The sequence below is a fragment of the Passer montanus genome, unplaced genomic scaffold (genome assembly GCF_014805655.1).
Source record: "Passer montanus isolate IOZ18808 unplaced genomic scaffold, ASM1480565v1 scaffold44, whole genome shotgun sequence".
Classification (NCBI taxonomy): domain Eukaryota; kingdom Metazoa; phylum Chordata; class Aves; order Passeriformes; family Passeridae; genus Passer; species Passer montanus.
The window spans coordinates 6873039-6894571 of NW_024369262.1; the positions used below are offsets into that span (position 1 = coordinate 6873039).

The following is a 21533-nucleotide window of genomic DNA, read 5'->3' on the forward strand; positions in this document are numbered from 1 at the left end:
GCCTGCTTTAATCACGCTTCCTATTTACAGCCAGGTGTGGCAGTGGCACCTGGCAAACCCCTGCAAAGAGCCTGGCATGAGGGAGGGTGCACACCTGAACCCAAAACCTGCTGGCTGCACACAGCAACAGACAGCACAGATCCTGGGAAGAGTTAGTTAATAACTGATTTACATTCAAACAAATCTTCTAAACCAAAGTCAAGACACAAATCCTTTTCAAAGATTATCGGATCCAAAAGTCAGTGACACTGTTGCTGGGAGTTAGCCTGGTCTGCAGGGACTGCGCTGTCACTGGGGAGTTTCCTTCCCTACATTTAGTAACTGGAGAAATTCTTAGAAACAAAACTAAAAATTAAACCCCCTGTTTTACCAGCACCAACTTCTGGAATGCATTTCCTATTATCAGTTCCAGTGCCATTTTGAGAGGTTAACTGGCTGGGGCCCACTGTCCCCACTGCACTGGGTGAAGGAAGAGCAGGAACATCCCATCCTCGGCACAGCTGATGGAGCTGCTCCACCCCTGCAGCTCAGGCCTGTCCTCAACCTGCACACAGCTGAAGGAAGCCAAAGGCTCCCTGTGCTGGTCCCTCACAGCTGCACACTTCCACCCAAGCTGCTGCAGGCTGGGCTGTGCAGATCCACTCCCATCCTTTACAAGGACCATGTCTGCAATCATGAACAAAAGAGGGATTTACCTTATGAACTGAGAAAAAGACAAGCAAAACGCCCTTAAGTTTGCTTTGCTGACACAAACAAGGCACAGACGGGTCCCTCTGTGGTACACACCCAGGTGGGATACCTCGCCACCTTCCTCCCTCACCTGTGAGTTAAAACATCACCCCTGCACCCCCCTCTCCTTCGTGCTGCCCCATCCCACAGGCACACACAGCCACCCACCCCAGTGAGGGGCATACGCTGTGGTGGCTGCATGCAGCAGGACAGAGCACCTGGGAGAGGAAGCTTCTTTTTCTTCCTCTTCTTCTTCTGCTGCTGCTGCTTTGAGGGCAGAACCTGGGCCTGGGGATCAGCATCGCAGCATGACCTTGTGCTGGGGCAGGCAGGAGGCTCTGTCACAAAACCAGCACTTGTGTTCTGAGCCTTAGGTGACACCTCACCAGGGGGACCAGGCAGCACAACCGCACCTGCAGCTGGCAGGGCTTGCCCTGCGCTTGATGGCAGAGCAGAGGACGGGGTCCCAAGGCTCCCTGGGGAGGGGGCAGGAGCTCTGCTCCCCAGCAGGCTGTCTGGAGCTGCCAAGGCTGCGCGCAGGCCCTGGCCAGCGGAATGCGCTCTGCTGTCAGCTGCTGCCACGTGCTCCTCCCGGCGGCACCATCTGAGGGCTGAGCCGCTGTCCTCAAGTTTCACACAGCCCTGGCAGGCCTCAAGTGACTGAGCATGATCAACCAGCCCTGCCGGCCTGCCCCCAAGGTCGGCTGGAAGGACAGTCACTGCACGGGATGCCTCCGTCCGCTGGAGCGGGCCAGCCGTGCCAACGCCAGGTCTCAAACCGCTCTTATCACAAACTGTCATCATTCCTTCTTTGTCCTTGGTCTCAGGGAGGTCTTGGATGTATTCAGTGCCCTTCTGCAGGCTTCCAGTCACCGCCTCACTGGGGATGATGTCTGGATACAGCCCAGCACACTGGGCAGCTTCTGGCATCTCCGGGACGACAGCGCAGCTCGTGGGAGACTTGGGCAAGAGGGGCGACCTCTCGTCGGGTGAGCCAGAGCTGCGTGGCTGGAAAAGGAGATCGGTGACTTGCCTGCAGCAGTTTGCAAAAAGGCTGTTTCCCATGGCTGGCTCGTGCAGCACCGGATCAGAACGGTCAGCTGTGCTCCACACATACACTGAAGCCCCAGCAGGCGCAGTCCCACGCGCTGCCCGCGCCCTCTCGCAGCCAGGTGCTTTCTCCAGAGAGAACGCCTGCGTGGCCCCAGCGTGGCAGGACACAGGACCAGCAGCTGCCTCTGCGCAGGATCCCACGCCCCCTGTGCTCACCAGAACTGGATGCTGGGCTTGCAGCAGCTTCCCCAAAGCGCTGCCTGGGGCCCTGTCCCGGCTGCCTCCCAGCCCGCAGCTCCCGCAGCTGCAGCTCCTCTCTCCCGGGCTCACACGGCTTCCCAGGCACTCGGGGGATGCCTCCGGGCCCGGCCGGATATAAATAGCCCGATCTGAGTGCCACAGCAGTGCAGCCTGGGACGAGCAGAGCGCCGTGCCAAACCTGAGCAGGGAGATGCATTGAATTACAAGGCCAGGGCAGTTACTATGGCACGCCCGGGCCCGGCACAGCCATCCATGCTAAGCAGGCGAGCACAAAGCTTCAGGCACTGAACCAGCCAGTAGTTTCTAGACGAATTTTCTCTCCTCTCACGCCGCTCTGCCATATAAAACACAAACAAACCACAAAACCACACACACAATCCCCTAACACCTCTCCTCTCTCCATGCTACTTAAAGAAAACCATGGCAACTGAAGCAGGGATTATGGAGCTGGAGCTTTCTCCAAGCAGGAGGTGGCCCGGGGAGGCTGTGGCCAAGCAGGGCACTGCTGGCCTCCAGGAGGCCGTGCCACAGCCTCCATCACGGGCATCATCCAGGTATCACTGCCTTGGCACAGGACAGGCCTTGGAGCTCTGGAGCCTCACGACTGTGCCATGAGCCAGCAACAACTTTCAGATCACAGGAGCATTGTGGCTTTTTTGTGATTTTTGAAGAACTTTATATATACTGATAGCTTCAACTCTCCCTCCTTACGAAGAGACCTCTGGAAGAGGAGGAATCTCCTAGAAGTATCTGGTCAGGTCTCATGAAGCTGAGCTGCATTTCCTCAACTGCTGCCAAAGCAAGCTCCCACGTGTATGTGAGCTCACAACATGTATGTGTTAGCTCTAACCTGTGAAGGCTGGTGTCAGTACAGCACATGCAAATTAAATTTTAGCTGAATAATAAATGAAACTAAATAAATAGTTTAATGAATCCAAATAAATTGAGTAAATGAATAGGCATTAGCTCCAGAGATGGCCCTAATGAAAACGTTTCTGCAGGACATCCCGTCAGGGGAGGTGGGAGACATGTGGAGGTGCCTCCCTCTGCCTCCCTGCGGAAACCACAGCTTCCCAGGAACTCCCCACCTCAGGTACAACAAGGACTTCTTTTAATAAGAGCCCACAGTGAAACATTAGAGCTGCTCTACTGCCATCATTAAACTCAAATTGGTTTTAAGACATCTGTGGGCAGAGGTACAAGCTGTGCATTTATTTCTCAGCATCTTCACACCACTGAGCCTGGCTCAGAGAGAGAGCAGAGCATGGTGAGGCTGCAGCCCGCAGTGCTCTGGGCAGGGCCAGCCCAGGTCATGCACAGGCTCCCACAGCTGCTGGCTCGGGCACTTACAGGTGCTGAAATGCCTTGTGCTTTGCATCTGGCACCCTGAGTTACCCACCCTGCACTCTGCACATCTGGAAGATTTACATTTAAAGTCACTTCTAAACTTTCTATCTGCCCAAAGCTTTTAATGAACCTAGCCTTGAAACTGGCTGTCTGGGTGACCCTGCTACAACAACACACAACTCAAACATCACAGAAATCAGGCACAAAGACTAGGACTAATGCAAAGTGCAAAGACCAGCACCAACAAAAACATTAACTGTGTCAGGAAGAGCATGTTTCTCAAATTTCGAGAGCTGAAGGAAGGAATTGTATTTCAGACAGAAACCAAGAACCAGCCAGTCGATAATCCTCCAAGTCCCTGTGCTTCACTCTTGAGCATACCTTAGTTCCAGAAAGCTTCTGGGACAGCAAGAGCAAGGAACCAACCTGTTGCTCTCTGGGCAGGGTTTGGGGAGGTCTGACAGCTGTGATGGCCTCAGCAGCTCAGGGGCCAGGAGCTCTGCAGGAGTGCTGCAAGCAGCAGCCCAGGAAAGCAGCCTGCCCCACAGGAACCCTGTGCAGGCACACCGAGTGAGCCCCCAGCTCACACAGCGCCTGGCCCCCGCTGGCACCACAGCCCAAGCTGCAGCTGAGCCTGCAGGGCACCAAGAGCACAGACAGAGCACAGCCTGCCCACAGCCAGCACCCACGCTGCCATCCCCAGTCTCATCCAACCCCAGGGCAGCAGGCTGGCCAGTGGGGAGCCTCAGCTAATCCAGCCCGCTGGAGCTCTGGGCAAGATTCGTGATCCTGCAGTTTTATGTCACTGGACATAACGACAAACAACTCCTCTGAGCCTGCAGCCTCTTCAACAGCTTGTAGTAGAGACTTTCTCTTTAAAGTGAAAGACAAACTAAGGAAATGCTTTTTTAGAAAAACATGCCAACCAAAAGCTAATCCTGGGAGAGCCTTGCTACTATGGCAAAAACCTGACCTCCTGCCAACAGTGACAGCCACTGCCACCACAGGAGGAACCACGTGCTGGTTTTCATCTTTGGCACACTGTCCAAGCACTGCCCCAAGGACTGGCATTGCTTCTCAAATGCAAATAAAATGCATGAACTTCAGACCTGTAAAGCTTCTAGAAATAACAACTTTCTAACTTTCTAGCACAACCAATGGAGCACAATGCAGGAAAGTAAAGAAAGTGCTGGGAAGCTGTGCCAGAAGAGGGGTGTGCTGCCAAGTTTAGTCATGTACAGACAATGAAGGTAAACACAGGACTCTGCAACACAGTGCTGGCTTCACTGTGCACGAGGCAGTTCTGAGTCTGCAGGTGGATTTATCTCAGTGCGTGTTCCTGACCTACTTACTTCCACTTTTCAGCTGGGAAACCCAGGAGCGAGGCTGCTCAGGCAGAGCAGAGAGCTTCCAGTGGGAGCTCAGCTCCTATCCCACTGACAGAACTGCCCTAAACATGATCCCCTCGGGTTCCCATCCCTCATCTTGCCCTACAGATGCTGTGCTATCACACTCCTTTCCTCTTCTAACCTTGTAGCAGTGATCAGATTTCTCTTGCACAACTTTCCTCCAATGTCCCCCCCAAGCCTGCTAGGGCTGTGTATTAAAACCCCGACTGCCAGCAATTCAGTCCTTTCCAAAACACCAGTGAACCTCCAAGGTTGGGCAACACAGCGATAGCAGATCCCCAGATTAAGGATCAGCCTTCTGACCTTGTTGCCAAGGCACAGCTACGCTTGCCTCCACAGCAGTTTTCCATTAACACCTGCATTCTCTGCTGCTCTAATGAAGATGTGTCTGAAAGCAGGGCTGCCTGGGGGCTTGGGGACAGAGGGACTGAGCCAGGAGAAAACAGATTTGGGCAAGGCAAGCTTGAAATACATTTTACAGTAGCTAGAAGCTGAACTTATTCTAAGGCAGAGAAGACTGCAGGAATAAAAATGATCCAAGAAACGCTGCACCCAGTGGCTGTCTGATCTCACACCAGCTGATAGCAAAGGTAACAACCCAAAACTGTGCCCATCAGAAATCATCACAGGAGCCCAGCTGTCCATTTGTTTGTGTCTCTGCACTCAGGAGGTCAGAGCAGCCTCAACGGTCTCTAGGCTGGGGGAAGAGAGCAGCAGCCATCAGCCCCTTGCCTGGCACAGAGCCCAGCACACGAGCCCGGTGCCTGGCACAGCTCAGGGGGTTCCTGCAGCAAGGAGCCCACTCACAGCCTGCCCTGGGCTCCAGGCACTGAGAGCTGCCCCAGACACAGCCAGTGCTGCCCACACGGTGCTCTGCAGGGTACACAGCAGGGGCAACACCAGAGCCCAGGAGCCAGAGCTCGTGAGGCCAGTGCCAAGGTGGCCAGGCTGACCCTGCTCCCAGGTGAGACCTTCCTCTGCTCCTCCCCAGACTCCAGTGCTGAAACACACAAAGGATTTTTCCACCTTCCATCCTCCCTCAGCAATCAGTTGTGGCTAGAGAGGCAGAGATTACACTGCATAACTTTTTAACCTGACTGCTGGCACTGCAGGTGTGATGCTTGCTCTAAAATCCAGCACGAGGGTGAGAGGGGGAGCTACAAGCACTGAGCTTCCCACTCCTGAACTGCATCCAACCTGCTCCACTACCAAACGCCAGTGAACTTTGCTTTAGGTGACAAACTGCAAAAATGCACCTGGACACCACCCGAGCAGCGGGGGATGGAAGGGATGTGTGGGTCGGCCAGGGGATTCACGTGCCTCAGGACGAAGGCCAGGCACCAGCCACGCTGCCTCCACACCTCCTGCTCTGGAGAGCAGAGAGAGGAGCTGAGCCCGGCATGGGTGCTCAGGCTCCCAAGCCCTCGGAGATACAAACACCAAGCTGAGCACACCCAGGGCAGGTGCAGGCATCCGAGGGTCGGAGCCAGCCCGGGAGCTGGGCTAGAACAGCGAGCACAGGGAGCTGCACGCTGTCCCTGACCTGGCCCAGCACTCAGGCTGCAGCACAGAGCACGAACAGCCAGCAGAGAACCAGTTAACCCTGCACCCGCCAGCTGAGGTGTCGAACAACCCTCTGCCCTTCCAGGAGAGCCCTTGCCCATGAGTATTTTATAACATGTCAGCGGCGCCCGCAGCCCGAAGGTGCAGGAGGAGCCGGCCCCGCGTGTCCGTGCATGGGCAGCGCCCCGCGGGCCCGCACCCGCTCCCGGAGCGCCGCCGGGGCCGGGGCCGCTCCCCGGCGGCCCCGCTCTGCTCTGCGGCACGCGGGGTGCGGCCCACCGAGAGCCCCCAGGCCCCGGGAAGGTCTCCGGCCGCCTGCGTCCTTCCCGGAGGCCGCAAGTTCACGGTGCGGCGGTCCCGGGGTGCCCCCAGCCCCGAGCGGGACCGGCCCGGACGGGACCCCCGGTCCGCTCCCCTGCCCCGGGACACCCTCCCTCAGCGCACGCCGCGCCAAGCCCCCTGGTACCCAACAGGTTACATCTCTTTAAACAGGAGTCTGCGGCCCTGGGGGGAATGTTGGGAATATCTTTAATTGTAACAAGTAATGGTTGGTGATTGGTAAAAAAAAAAAAAAAAAAAAAAAAAAAAAAAAAGCAAAAATAAAACCAACAAAACCAATAAAACCCCAAAACAAAACAAAACTTCCAACCAAACTTTCTTAAGAAACTATGTTCTTTAATGTTTAATCTTTGTAACTTTCAAGGCTAACCAACAAGAAGGGATATTTAACCCATGAATAGCATAGTAGCTAACAAGCAAGCTGTAAGTGATGTCCACGTGTTAGAAAAACAAAGTTCAGGGCTTGACATGATTCAGTGATCTAAGACCTGGGGGAGGAAGTCAACATAGCTTGGGAGGAAGGATGTTGCCATTAACAATGGACACAAGGAGTGCAGAATTTATGGGCCACAAGGACATTTGACAGGACTCCCAAGATAAGGAATAACCAATAAAACTAGTGATTGTGCTGAAATCAGCTCCAAGTGGGTAGAAGGTAATTCTGCTGGGGGGGGTCTGTGGCCAGCAACCCACTGACCTCTGATGCTACAAATCAACTGACCCAAAAGAAGAGAAAAAACTAATCAGCATGGGAAGCAGGGAATCATTAACCAATAGAGAACACTAACTAATTAGAGAACTATGTCATTTGTAGCCAATGCACACTAATTCCTTTGTTTGCTAAAATGTACAAACTGTTAAAAGTTTTGATAATTGCCATGCATGTTAGGTGGAATAATCCCTCATGTACCCAGCGCTGAATAATATCAACTTTCCAACCAAACAAACTGATTGGAGAGTTTATTTTCCCTTTCTCTGTGTCACTGTCTGGCCTTGAGCACTTCCAAAACGGGACAGCCACAGCTTCCTGGGCCAGCTTGTGCCAGGCCCTCCCCAGCCTGACAGGGAACAATTCCTTCCCCGTGTCCCACCTAACCCTGCCCTGGCAGTGGGAAGCCATGCCTGGCACTCCAGATGCTGGCAATGATCCCCCATCTGCCTGTGAGAACTGGGGGGTCACTCCGAGGGCTGCCTGTGCTGTGCAAGGCTCTGGGGGAGCGAGTAGGAGCCAGTCTGCACAGGGACAGAGATGCTTCTGGTTCGTGCTGGAGGTCCTGCATCCCGGGCTAGGACAGTGCCAGCCTGCAGGTTTCAGTCTCTTTATTAAGAAAAAGGCATATTACAACAACTTCTAAAGTACAGCTCCATACTCTAGTCTCTGGGTGTTAACACATTCTGAAAAGCACTTGGTTAAAAAGCAAGGTCGACAAGAACATCATCCTGGCAAAAAAAAGGTGACATGTAGCAAAACGAACATTCAAATAGAGCAGAGCAGTGTCAGGCCTTTGGCATGTGTCCCTCTGCCTCCCCAGCACGAGGCACAGGCATTTATTGTTCTCACTGAGCTTCACAAACTCAGCCAAGGACAATATTTTTTTGCTCCACCGAGAGCACAGCTGCTCTGGGACCAGGGGAGCCGAGAGCAGAGGCGCTGCCCTCCTCGTCCCTCCGAGCCCTCGCAGGGGTCCCGGCGCAGCTCTGTCCCCACCCCACTGGGGTGACAGTGACCTTGAGACATACAGACAGGGCTCGTCCTTGCGGGGCTGAGGGGGCTGCAGCGCTGTACCCACAGCCCCTGGGCACAAAGGGTCTGCTGCTTCAGACATGCAGGATTTGGGCATTCCCAGGGCCTGATAGTCTAATTCCTGCAATAATTGCAACAACAGGAAAGGGGAGCTTTCTTGGAAGCTGCAAGATGACTGAAATCTATCGGGAAGAGCCAGGAGGCACAACCACACCCTGGCCAGGGAGGACCAGGCACCGCTTGGGTGTGGGTTGGGTGCACTCTCACACAGCAGCAGCTTCCCCCCCTGCTCCTGCCCCAGGTGCCAGGAGGGGGAGGCTGAGATGAAGGGATGGGTGTGGTGGCAGTGCCAGTGTCACCCTGGTCCTGCCCAGAGGCACCATCCCGCCATGGGGTGGGACAGCAGTGTCCCTGCAGGGCCAGAGCCGGCAAGGAGGGCACAGAGGCAGACATGGGGCCCTGGGGAGCAAAGGGCAGCTCTGAGGTGAGGGGACACGGCGCTTTGATCCTTGTGCTTTAACTGGCCGTGGTGTCTGGTGGCTCCTCCAGGGCTGCTGTGCTCATCGATCCCGAGCTCCTGCTCGCCCAGCCGGCACTGCTGATCTTATCCACAGATCTCAGGTGCCTGCCTGAGGCAGCCCAGAGGCGTAAGGGAGTTCTCCCCCGTCCTGCTGGCAGCCAGGCGCCGGCAGTGCAGGAGGGTGACAAGAACGGGCGTGCAGCGAGCGCTGCGGCGTCACTGCAGCCAGGCTGGCTCATCAGGGCTGCCGTGTTCCAGGAAAGGCAGGCTGGCGTGGCTCCACCGGGGCAGCAGGAGCCAGCTCGCAAGGCTGTGCACAAGGACTCCCAAAGGTTCACCTAACCCCCAATGAGGAAAGTCCCTTGTGGTGCTGCTGATCACCTTCCGAGTGTGGAGAGCCCGGGGAGAACTTGGGAGAAGCAGAGCAATCCCTTTGCACTGCTGGCTCCAGCCACTGCAGGCAGGGTGTTTCTTGCTGTGCCACTGCCACCTCTCCTGGGCAGCCAGGAAAGAGCCCCCCTCAGTGCCTCCACAGCACCCACCAGCTGGGCCACAAAGCTGGCTTGGCCTGCCATACGGCGATTCACAGAGGGCTTCCTTTCCTGGCCTGGCCCAGCTCAGTGTCTGCACAGAGCCACGCACAGGGGGAAGGCTGGGAGCCTAGTGGGGATGGGAAGGACACGGCTGGGAGTGCTTGGGTTAGCCCCAGCAAACACATTCAGAAAATATGGCTTTTTAGTTAACAGGGTCAAGAGGCAGATCTTCCTGACTAATCTGCCAGGGTTAAATAAGTCCAGGGGAGCATGCATCCCATTGCCAGGACTGGCTCTGCCACAGCGAGTGCAGCGGGGGCATCTTCCCCCATCCACTGCTCACCTCACACCTGCTGCAAGGTGCATTTGAGACATCAGATAGCACTAGGAAAAATAACGATGATAATAATAATAATATAATAATAATGAGGAAAATGTGGCTCACACACACAAGACGTTGTTTAACAACGAGCGTTATTGCTATGCTTCCATTTCCAGTCTAATCATTAAGCTTTACAAGCCAACGCCAAACAGTGCCCGTTCCCCCGCTGTGGGCGGCTGTGCTCCTCACTCTGTGCTCTCACAGAGCAGGTCGGAGCTGTGTGTGCCCTTTGGACCCCTGAGGAGTGCAGAGCACAGACTAAACGCACCTACAGATCCCTGTCACACCTTACAGGCTAAGGGCGAGCTTACAGTGCGAGGGGGAATCCACGAGAGCCCCCACTCCAGGAGGGGAGGGCAGGCCCTGCCTGGGCCCCCGTGGCTCTCAGGCTCACGGCGGCTCCAGCAGCCTGCTCAGTAAAAAATAGGAATACTGTCTTTTTGATTTTTTTTATCATTTTGATCTCTTTGATCATTTTATATAAATACAAAGATTAAAATAATTTATCTCAACATTATTTCTATTACAATCATACAGTGTTTTCCCTTCAAAACAAGTGCATGTATGTGTGTATATATATATATAAGTGTATATATAGTATCTCTAGAGCTTCCCTCCCCCTAAGAAAAGCAGCAGTGACTGAAGCAGGTACAGCACGCAAGAGCTGATCCTTCCTGCTCCAAGGCAAATGTGCCCAAGGAAAAGTGCAGGGCTCACCCTGACAACTCATCTCCAAGCACGCTCACTGGCATGGAGGGGTTACTGGGGTGCTGGCTTCCATCCCTTTGGGAACCCCCTCGCTGCCGGCGGCTCTGCCTGCCCGCCCCTGGGGAGGGACCGGCATGGGGGACTGGAGCGACATCAGCTCCTTGGGCAAGCTGCTAATCACTGTGGAGAGGAAAGGGCCCTGCAGCTCAGACAGGGTTGCTTAATTTACATACTAGGCACTACGGATGATGATTGCTAGGAAGGTATTTACACAGGAGAAGGATCATACTTCTCCGAACTCCACTTCTCAATGCTCAGTCATGAACACCGTGATCTCATGAAGAAGTTTGTAATCAAGATGCAACATACTGTGTCTATCAGGATTGTCTAGGAAGGACGGGGAGCAGCTGTGCGCACCGCAGCTGCAGCAGCAGCCGAGCACACGGGGACAGGCATCGCCTCTCTCACCCTACAAGAGAGACAAATCCGCAGCAGGACCTCTCAGAACCGGAGAGAAACAGCAATTTCCAGAGGCCAGTAGCACCTCAGGGGCACAACCTCCCAGAACTGTGCCGCTGGGGCCCTGGGGCTGCTCCCCTCACAAAGGTCCCCTCCGTGTCCCCGAGGGTGGGTGACAGCAGGGCCCCAGCACCCCCAGGTCCCCCAGAGCTGGGCCTGGCACAGGGAAACAGGCGGGAAGCATTCTGCAGCCGTGCCGGGGAGCCCAGGGCTTTTGTCCCTCGTGTTCCCGTGCTCAGAGCCCCCCGTGCTGCCCTGCACCTGCCGAGCCTGTGTGGGCACCCTGGGCACGGGGAGCTCTGCATCCACGGCCCGTGGGCGCCCTGCAGCCTCCCCTGGCTGTGCCATCTGAGGGCTGGGGGCTCCTGGGCTCTGCACGGCCCAGGCAGCAGCTCCAGACACCTCGGGGGCTGCAGACACTGCCCACGAGAGCTTTCATGCCCCCGGAGCTGCACACCTCGGCCTGGCTCTGCCCAGCGTGGCTGTGCTGGGCTCTTCCCAAACCCAGGGCTGTGTTAGGGACCATGGGAGCAGCTGGGCAGTCCCAGCCCTCAGGGCTGCCCTGGGAGAGCACGAGAGGTCGTGTCCTCCAAAGCCTGGCTAGTCACATAACAGCCAAAGAAAAAGTGCAAAAGCCGCTAATTTCTGCCCTGCTAGTGCAGCTCATACACTTTGGGGTTTGTTTTTACCAAAGAGCTGGTTGGCGACTGCTGCTGTCAATCTCATAAAGCATTTTAATAGAGTATATAAATATTGAACTACAAAAATAGACAGCTCTGACTGCACGGGCACACTGAGGGTGAGTGCGGGCAGGCCAAGCCTCGCTAGTCTATGAGGGTGATGTCTTTCAAGAGGTTTCAGACTGAATTGGAAGGAAGTAGGGTCTGATGCCACCCTGCAGCTCCCTGCTGCCCACAGCAGCCCAGGAGGGCCCTGCGGAGGCTGCTGCTCACGGGGCTGGCAGGCGCTGGCTGCAGGCTGGCAGCCCACACGCCAGGGTGAAACCTGCCCCTTGAGCTGCCCCAGCAGCACCGAGCACAGCGACCTCTGCCCTGCCTGGCTGCCAGAGCCCTCCCCTGCTAATGGTGTTTCACAACGGCCAGGGAGCGATTGTAAAGCTGACGGTTTGGCTGGAAATGGGGCAAGGAGGCGGCTGTGTGTGGCCGTGTGCTGAGAGGGACGGCAGGCAATGGGGGAGGACCGGGGCGCTGCTCTGCCTCAGCAGCAAGCCCAGACCTGGCTGTGGATGTGACTGAGAACCACAGTGCTGGTGCCGAGGAGAGCCCTGCCGGGGGCACAGGCTGCAGCGCTGCTCCAGCAGCACACGGAGCCCGGCTGCAGCGGCCCAGCAGGACTGCCGGGCCCTGCCTGTCCAGCTGCCTCGCCCGAGCCCTGCGTGAGGGGAAATCCGTGCTGGAGCCAGCCACACCGCGGCACGGGGAGCGCGGGACAGGCCAGGCCAGCACAGCAGCGCTGTCCCGGGGAAGGGGATCCCTCCAACACCCGCAGGACCGAGCTCGTCCAGCTGCCCGCGTTCTGAGAGCCTTGCAGGTGGTGTGCCCGCGATGCCAGGGCTGAGGCCGGGCTGGCTGACCCCGCGGGCCGAGCCGTGTGCTGCTGTGCCCAGGGAAAGCAGCCTGGTGCCCACTCCGAGGACAGCCGCAGCAGGAAAATCTCATTTTAAAATGCTTCCTCTTCTTTCTTGCTTTGTTTTTAACTCGCAAGCAGGGCACAGGCGCTCGGACGTGTCCCCCTCACAGCCCGGGTGCTGGAAGCGGCCCTGTCCCGCAGCACTGCCGGCAGCATCCCTGGCTCACACCTCTCGGGCCGGTGGGTGGGAGGCGCGGGCAGGGCTCCGCTCTCGGCCGCCCCTCCGCTCCACCGAGGGGACGGGGAAGGAGCCCCCGGTGCCGCGGGGCTCCGGCCGCTCGGCGCCCTCGCCGCCTACTCCTGTGCGCGGGGGGCACCGCGGGCACCGTGGGCACCGGAGCCCTGCCTCTTGCCGGGCTCGCCCTTGGCCGGCCTGGCCCTGCCCGCGGGCTCGGGCGGGCTGCTCGGGGCTCGGCCGCTCGCCCGCCCGGGGGCCCGGCAGCCGCTGCGCCGTGGCGTGCAGCTGCAGCGAGAGGTAGGCGGCCGCCTCCGTCTGCTTCTGCAGCTCGGTGTCGAGGATGGTGACGCGGTGGCTCCGCCGCTTCAGCTCCTCCAGGAACCGGCGCTCCTTGCTGCGGAGGCTGGAGCGCAGCGCGGCCACCAGCGTCTCCTTGTGCTGCAGCTCCTTGCGCAGCTCCAGGTTGTCCTTCTCCTTCTCCTGCAGCTGCGCCTCCATCGCCCGGCACTTCTCCTCCAGCTCGCGGTCCAGGACGTCTGTGGGTCAAGGCACAGAGGGGTCAGGATGGGAGCACTGCTCCTGGCCGGACGTGGCTGCTGGCCACTCCACGGTGCCAGTAGGGCCAGCGTGCCATTGAGGCTGCTTGGGTGCTTCTGGAAGCCGGGAAAAAGCCCCCTGTGAGCTGCCCGAGCACAGGGACAGGAGCCCCAGCTCCAGCCCCTGGTGCCACGTGTAACACCCAATGAGGGGTGACAGCAAAAGGCAGCTTCAGTGGAGAATGCTGTTGCCATGGAACCTGCTGCCTCTACCTTGCTGCAGTTTTAAAATTTCCCTAGGTAAGTTGTTTTTCACCCTAAAAGTGACTTTGAATGTGTGCAGAGGATGTGGGGGAGTACACAGGCTGGAAGAGAAAAGGGAATGGTGCAGGGAAACCATCAGCGCAACTTTGGAGGGACTTCTGACCTCAAGCCCTGGGACTCCAAAGCCTTGTTAGTCAGGATGGAGATGCTAATCCAAGACTACAGAGAAATTGGGCTGTGCTCAGCAGGGCAGGAGCCTCTATCCTGGGACAAGGGAGCGAGTTCTGGGGAATGCTGTCCTGGGGCAGGATGGCCAGGCAGCTTGGGGAATTCACAGCTTGGGTTCTGGGGCCAAGCCCAGTGGGCAGCAGGAGGGCTGAGGACTCCTGACCCCAGCCCTGGCTGCCTGCTCCAGCACCCAGCCCTTGCCAGGGTGCAGGCTGGCACCTGCCCGCGCTCCCTGGCCTGCCCAGGCCTGCTCCCATCCTCTGCAATAATCTGCTTTTTATTGGGTGATTGGCAGCCACTTACAGCCTCAGCTCCTTAGTGTTTCTGCAGCTTTGTAATGAGGTCTTAGGGAGGCAGTTGCAGGCAGTAATTATTGCATGAACGGCACTAGAAGAGCAATCATTTGATGGCATCGTAAACGAGGTGCTGCCCCATAAATGTGGCAAAGTGATTGTGCAGCTCTGAAAGGCTGAAGGATGGGCAGGCACCATGGGTGGCACTCGCTGCATTGAGGCTGGTGGCACCCCATGGCACCCGGTGGGCTGGGCACCAGGCCCTCGGGTGCACAGCAGGGACCCCTGGCTCTGAGGGAGGGGCTGGCAGTTTGGAATTGCCATGGAGCCAGCCCTGGCACTGCGTGAGGGTGCCGAGGGCAGGACCCTGCTGGCCCCAGTGAGAGCAGCTGCACCCGCCCTGGCACTGAGGGCAGAGCACAGGCTGGGGCTCGGTGCCAGGGGCCGTGCCCGGGCAGCGCCAGGGAGGAGCTCCAGTTTCATCTGTGGGCAGAGGCAGGAGGGGAGCCAGGCTGCTCACACAGCAGCCTCTGCCGGGCGTCAGCAGCAGTGCTGCTGCCAGCAGGCTGTGCCCTGCCAGGCCTGCCCAGCCCCACTGCCCCTCAGGCCGGGTCCCTGTGCCTCCCTGCAGGGCCCCTCTGCCCCCTCACCTGCTCCCCCTCGCCTTGTGCCCAAAGCTGTGCTCTTACCTTGTTGGCGGGCCTCCAGCTCTTTCATTTCCAGGTCATGGGTGAGCTCTGGAAGAGAAATCCAACAGGACTGAGGAGGAGCATGCCACCCATTCTGTGCTCCCTTTGGGGCACTGGATGTCACTGGGGCTGCAGTGCTATCTCTGCCCAGCCTTCTTGGGAGTGTGGCCAAGGCTGAGCTAAAAATAGGCAATTCTGGCAATTTAAATGTTATTAAGCAGCCTCATGGCCGAGACATTGTCCACAGGATGGTTTGCTCCTCTGACAATGCCTTTTCTTTTTCTGAAAGAGTTGCTGAACCATTTTCAGTGCTGTAAACCAGGACAAAGAGCAGAGCAAGGGATTGAAAATAGACCAAAGTGTAAGCTGCCACCCAAAGCATTTCATAATTTACTGCTCCAGGCTGATTGCTGCCCCTGCACATGCCGTGAGCAGGGACAGCCTCGTCCCAGCACGGTGTGCCTGCAGAAGGATGCTGCCCTGCTCCAGGGCAACGTGGAGCTTCCAAATCCCTTCCAAATCTCAGGAGCTGCAGCACCCACCTGCCTGCTCAGCCCCAGAATGCTGCCTCCTCTCTGCTGCCCTTTGCCTGCTCGCTGTCTAGCCCCAGGCTGCAGCACCAGGTCACAAAGGGACCTTCTGGAGTTCACTTCACCCTGCACTCTAACAGACAGCCCCTTTTGAATTAATTATCACATCCCACCCAACCACTAACAGCCCTGAGCAGAGGAAGAGAGTGGTAGCAGCAGCATTCAGCTGTTTGGGGGCTATTTTTCCCCTGAAAATGAGTTCAAATGGTTAATCTTTGCCCTACATTTTTCTTTTAATCTGCTTTTGTGTTGACTCTAATCCTCATCACTGCCATCCTTCTGAACCCAAACGCTTGTCTGAGGCTGCTCTGCCTGTCTGTCTTGGAAAACAAATCTGTAGTGAGGAGGCAGAAGTACCTGAGACCGTAATGCAGTTTCTGGAAAGCGTTCAGCACTCTCACTGCCCCGGTGGGAATCAATGGCCATTGTGCTATTTTTTCTGAAGCTAAAATAATAGGTTTGGAGTCTCAGATATATTTCAAATGAAAACCAAAGCAGCTGCCTGTTTCCTAAGACATCATCCTGCTGATCAAGTGCGGGGATGATGCACAGCCCAGGGTCCCAGTTTCTGGTGCTGATCTGCTTCAGCACCATCCCCGTGACCCCGGAGGGGCAGCTGAGAGCCACCTCTGTGGGAGGGAGAGCCTTTCCCACAGGGATACCTCAGAGAGACAAGGGGATAGTGAGAAAGTCAGAAACAACAGTGCCAGGGCAGCAGGCAAGGCTCTACCGGGCCACATTGAGGAAAAACTGACTTAGACACTCTACTCTAAGTCAGTAACAAACAGCCCCCAGATAATGACACTCAAATGTCAGGAATGTCTCCTTAAAACTGCCAAGGGGTTGCCTGGCACTCCTGGCAGAAGCACACACCTCACCCAGGAGGACAGGACCCCTCTGGTCAGATATGGCTGGCCTTGGGTCACACTGGGAAGGGGAGATCACCCGTGCAGTGGGCTCATTTCAGCCCGTGGGGACAGATCCCCCAAGTTTGATTTAGGCAGCAGAACCTCACTGTCTTGCCTGCCTGAAGAGGCCATAGATTAAACCATTAAAACAATGAAACAGAACAGCAGGAGCTCAGAAAGGATGGGGGAAAAGAGCTAATTTTATCAGTGCAGACATTTCTTTGTTTCCCAGGAACCCGGGAGAATGAGAGGCTGGAAGACAAGGAGTAATTAGCTATGGCTGAATTATTGATGAGAGCAGCAGCACAAGTTGGAATGAGTTCCAGTGGTGGCAGAAGGCTGGGCAGCCATCCCTGCTGCAGGGGTGGCTGCAGGGGAGTGTGACACTGCTGCAGCGGGGCTGTGGGCAGCTGTGCACCCTGCAGCACAGCCAGGCAGGGCCCTGAGCCTCGTGCTGCAGCCTGCACTCGCCTCCTCTGCGTCCTGCCCAGCACCTGTGTGAGCTGCCCGGGCTGCCAGCAGGAGCCTTCCTGCCCGAGGAGCCCTGTGAGCACTCAGCTCCCACACACCGTGGCCACCCCAGCTCACCTGAGCAGTGCTTCTGCAGGCGGAGGATCTCCAGGTGCAGGTCATGGAGCAGCTCCATCTGCTCCTTCTTCAGGAAAGCGATGTGCCGCTGCACGCTCTGGATCTGGTGCTCCAGGGACACGGTCTCCATCGCAACCAAATTCACAGTCCAGGCCTGCAGGGAGGGGAGATGGCTCTGATCAAACGTGCAGCAGTGCGCTGCGCTCGCGAGCCCCGGCCCCGGAGCCCTTGTGAGGGCAGAGCCCGGCACTGAGGTGCAGGGTGGTGCCTTCTCTCCTCACTCTCTCCACGGGGACTGTGGCTGTGGGCAAAGCAGCCCTGCTCAGCTGATGCCCTCAGCATGGGAATGGCCTCAGCCCTCTCACCTTCCAGCGCCTCTGGGGCCAGCTCCTGTCCTGCCTGCTCTGAGACTGCACAGGCAGAAAATCCTGCTGCATGAACCCTGGCATCACAGCATGCATGTCTGTTCTGAATTTGGCCCTAGGAAATGCTTTATCGTTGAGTAGGATGCATCTGGGACAGGATTGCTCCTCGTTGTCCCCAGGTGGGAGTTGCACCAGAGACGATTTTGGCTCTCACTTGACAAGCCCCACATTACACAGCAGCAACTGCAGCGAGCGATCCAGCACATGAAAAATACAATATGCTCTGTCTAACCCGATCAGCACTGCACGGCTAGGAGAGTCACGTTGTCTTCCAGGAGAAGGAACATCTTCCCTGGTAATTTTCCTGGCAGACAGGAGCTGCTGGCAGGCTGTGCCAGGCAGCCGAGCCAGGCTGGGGGTCTGTCCCCACGGCATCAGTGGCTGTGGCAGAGCAGCTGCAAAAGCCACCCACCCACCTGTGCTGCTGCACAGAGAGATAAAAATAGCCCCTGAAAGAGCCCTTTTCCCAAGAAATACCATTTTGTGGTGTGTGCAATCTGTCCTTGCTCCCTGCACACAGCCCAGGAGGAGGGAAGGTGCAGCAAATCAAGGTAACCTGGCAGAGTGGCTGGACTCAATGACCTCAGAGGTTTTTCCAACCTACGGGGAGATGCTGTGCCACAAGCCTCAGGGATGGAGTGCATCATCCTGTCCCTGGGCAGCTGCTTCCCACATCTGACTCCAGTTTTCTCTCTACAGAACTGCAGAACCAAGCGAGCACTGTGGCTCACTGTTCCAGCACCCCTGGCATGGTCACATAGGGCATTTTGCAATTCCTGCACCCAGAATGCATTTAAGATCAATCCCTCAGTAAGAGGTCCTGGCAGTGCCCCAAGGTCAAAGCTTTGTTCCTGCCAAAGGCTCTGTAGATTTGTGACAACTCTACAGTCAGGTCTCCACGTTCCTGTATTTGATGAGGTGGGGGGTGCAGGCTGGCTGGGGACAGCTGAGCACCCAGCCTGCTGGTAAACGATCCAAAGTGCATTGTCCTGTAGTCGTCCTTAGGGAAGGTGTCAAAGCCAGCAAAGCCAGGGGGCTGGGGCTGCCTGGGCCATCCTCCTTGGGGGGCCATATGTCCTGATGCCAGTGCAACAGTTATGGGAGTTACCTGGCATCTGCCAGAGACCAGGAATGCAAACCACACCATGGGTACATCCTCCTGCCAGCCCTGGCCGTGGTGGGCTGAGCTTCTTGATGGGAGTTGTGCTCCTCATCTCAGGAAACATCAGAAAATAGGTTGGCCAAAGCCCAGGGGACACACACTGCTATTTTCAAGCACTTTGTTCTGTCTAGTAGAAATGTCTTTAGTAGAAATGGCTGCAAATTTTCCATTGAACTTTTCCTTCTCCCATTAAGTAGGAAATTTCTTTTAACCCATGAAAATATTTGGCTTTAAAAGTAGTTGATAGATTTCAAGCTGCAAAAAAAGGTCAAAGAAAAAAATCTGGAATTGAGATCTGTTTGTTGTCTCTGATTTGGAAGAAAAGAGCCTTCATAATTTACCTGTGTGTGCAGAAAGAGAAGTCTGTCTCCAGAGTTGCAATGGGAAATCCTTAGTGGGTTTGAATCAGCTTTGCCTGACCAACATGACTTTCATGTTTTCTCTTGAGAAGCAGCTCTCAGCTTGTGGCAGGAACACCTGAAGCCCCACACGAGGGAGCGAGCACCTTGTTTTGTTTAGCCACCAACCTCCCACCAGTACTAAGGGCATGGAGCAAGGCAGGGGTGGGACACAGAGGCAAGCAGGGCGGGAGCTGCCTTCGCTGGAAGTGAGCACAATGCTGGAAACAGTCGTGCTGTTGCCCAAGAGCAGTGAGGGGAAGAGCTCTCCAGGGATTCCAGGGACGCGAGGCTGCTTCTGTTCACCACCTGCAGCCCCGTGGGAGGGACATGTTGTCCCCTCTGCAGGTCACACAGCTCTGCCTCACAGCTGATGATGCAAGAGCCAGATCTGTCAAGGAAGATGCAATCTCATCCTGAGGCTTCAGTAACATCAGTGTTGGAGTGTCCCTAACTTTACCAGAGGGCAGCAGATGAGCGTTTGCGTCACCGAGGCAGTGTCCACCTTTTACCCCAAAGGAGTTCAGAACCAAACTCTCGACAGCTGGTGTCCTCTCTCCAGTGCTTCTGAAGGCAAGTGGGATTGCAGCAGCCTCCTGAGCCTTTGTTTTGATGTGTGCCTTCTGTCATTGCACACAGTTCGATCCTGGGCGGTGCTGGGAGTTAATAAGGATTAGCTGCTGCTGCTGCTGCTGGCTGATTTAACACTTGCAGGGTGACCGCAGCTCCCAGCTGGTAACACCAAAACTCCCTGTGCCCAGGGCTTCAGAACACCCACAGTGGTCATGACCAGAGGCCTGCGCAGTGAACCATGGCAGGAACTTTCAGCCTTGCCACAGACACGAGAGCCAAAGCATGGTGAGTGGGGCTGTCCTTCCCACCGGCTCCTCCTGCCCCAGCTGGTGACCGTGGCTCCCAAAAGGAAGGCTGTACTGCAGTGAATAGGGACACGGTTGGGTGCCCCCACTCTGATCCCTCCCTTGCTGCTGGAGCCATCACTTCTCCTTTCCAGACTGGTTCTAAGATGCCAGGACAACTGGTGGTGGAAGCTCTCACAGGGACCGTGTACTCTGTGATTGTGACGAGCTACGTATGAGGTTACAACCCTAGAAAACAATGCCATTCGTAATAAAAGCCAAGAGTAAGTGACAGTAGTCCTCTTTAGCTTGAAGGATGCTCTGTGCCTTTGTGCTTCTGAGGGCTGTACATGTGCACACACAGCAGCAAAGGAGGCAGAGCCAGCTGAGCAGTGTGGTTTGCCCCAGTTCAAAGGTGACACCTGCAGCCTGAGCTGGCCCCTGCTCCGTGCAGAGCTCTGGCTGAACAGATCTCTCCAGTTTGGGGAATGAACATCCACAGGGCTTTGCTCCACCTCCAAGAGCTTTCCAGGAACGAGGTTCCCTTGCAGATCCCCCAAGATTTTGAGCACAGAACTGAGGAGATGGCACTGGGCTCAGCCCCCTCCAGTTCCCCACGTGGAGTGACCGTGGGCATGGTCTCAGCTGCTGAGCCTTCCTGGGCACCTGCTCTAAACCATGGCTTCTTCCACACCTCTTGTGCTTTCACTATGCAACCATGACCTTTGTCACAAGCATATTGGGAGTCCTGATCTCTGCTGCTTCTTTCAAAGCGCTGGTGGAAAACCCCAGTGAGATTTACAATTTCATCCCAATTTATCAAATTCTTATTTCACAAACCAGAATGACTGAAGCAGCCTCTTGGAGCAGCTACAATGACCAATTCAGTTGCAAGCCTACCAGGAGCTGATTTCCTTTGCACAGACGGGTTGATTGAGAGTTTGCTTCCAGGGCAAAACTCTGCTTAAGTCTGCCGTTCAATGTAAACCAGAATCCCAAAACTTTGACCCAAGAAAAGCCCTCCATCCCAATGATGCATCTGAAAGGGAGAGGCAGTACTGCATATCCACGTACCTCTGTACACATGCCATCACACCATAGTCTGGCCCTTTTCTGTGATTATTATCCTCCACAAATGCAAATTAGCTGGGAGTCAGGGGGCATGAGGTTTGCAGGAGCAGGTCGATACTTTGTCCTGCTGTGGCTGCCAGCAACCCCTGCTCCATCACATTGAAACATACGCGGGAATAAACACTGATACACACTAGAAATCCACAGTCCTTGGTATTTACAGCTCAAAGAATATAAACTGCAGCCGTGCCACTAAGCTAGTGTGTCTTTAAATGTAGGGAAATCAGGCAAGCAGGAAGCTCAGAAACTTGCAGAAGGTCACAGAGGCAGTGGCGATGCCAGGAATAGAAACCAGAGGTGAAATCCCGGCCTTGGAAAAGTCAGTGGGAAACCATCCCTGATCTCAGCAGAGGCAGAATTACACTCGGAGTGCTGTTTGCTATTCATTATCTGTCAGTATCTATTTACAGATAAAATCAATACAGATGGTGATTATAAATTATTGTTTCTTGCAGTTCCCCGAGCACAACCGCCTGAGGAGAAGCCCCAGTGACGCTTGTCAGGGGGCTGAAGGCCAGCCCGTGCTTTC

General features: G+C 55.9%; 2 protein-coding genes across 4 annotated transcripts in view; both read right to left on the bottom strand.

Annotated features, from left to right (window-relative positions):
* The window catches only part of CLUH (clustered mitochondria homolog), a 36940-nt gene extending 24626 nt beyond the window's left edge, over positions 1 to 12314 (bottom strand). Inside the window, exon 1 of one of the 3 annotated variants that reach the window (XM_039720660.1) lies at positions 12309 to 12314. Coding sequence is in view for 2 of the 3 variants with exons in the window: in XM_039720657.1 (XP_039576591.1) it covers positions 948 to 1794 (847 nt within the window). In the remaining variant the exon portion in view is untranslated. Of the gene's footprint in view, positions 1 to 947; positions 2636 to 12308 lie in introns of those variants that run through there. The other 2 variants (XM_039720658.1, XM_039720657.1) reach the window with 2 other exon arrangements.
* A 606-nt stretch (positions 12315 to 12920) lies between these two features.
* CCDC92B (coiled-coil domain containing 92B) lies at positions 12921 to 20137 on the bottom strand. Its single transcript, XM_039720892.1, has 3 exons — positions 17032 to 20137; positions 14946 to 14993; positions 12921 to 13471 (listed from the first exon to the last, which is right to left on the bottom strand). Exons 1-3 carry the CDS (start codon positions 17159 to 17161, stop codon positions 12921 to 12923), a joined length of 729 nt encoding a protein of 242 aa, XP_039576826.1. The 5' UTR covers positions 17162 to 20137.
* Positions 20138 to 21533: the final 1396 nt, after the last annotated feature.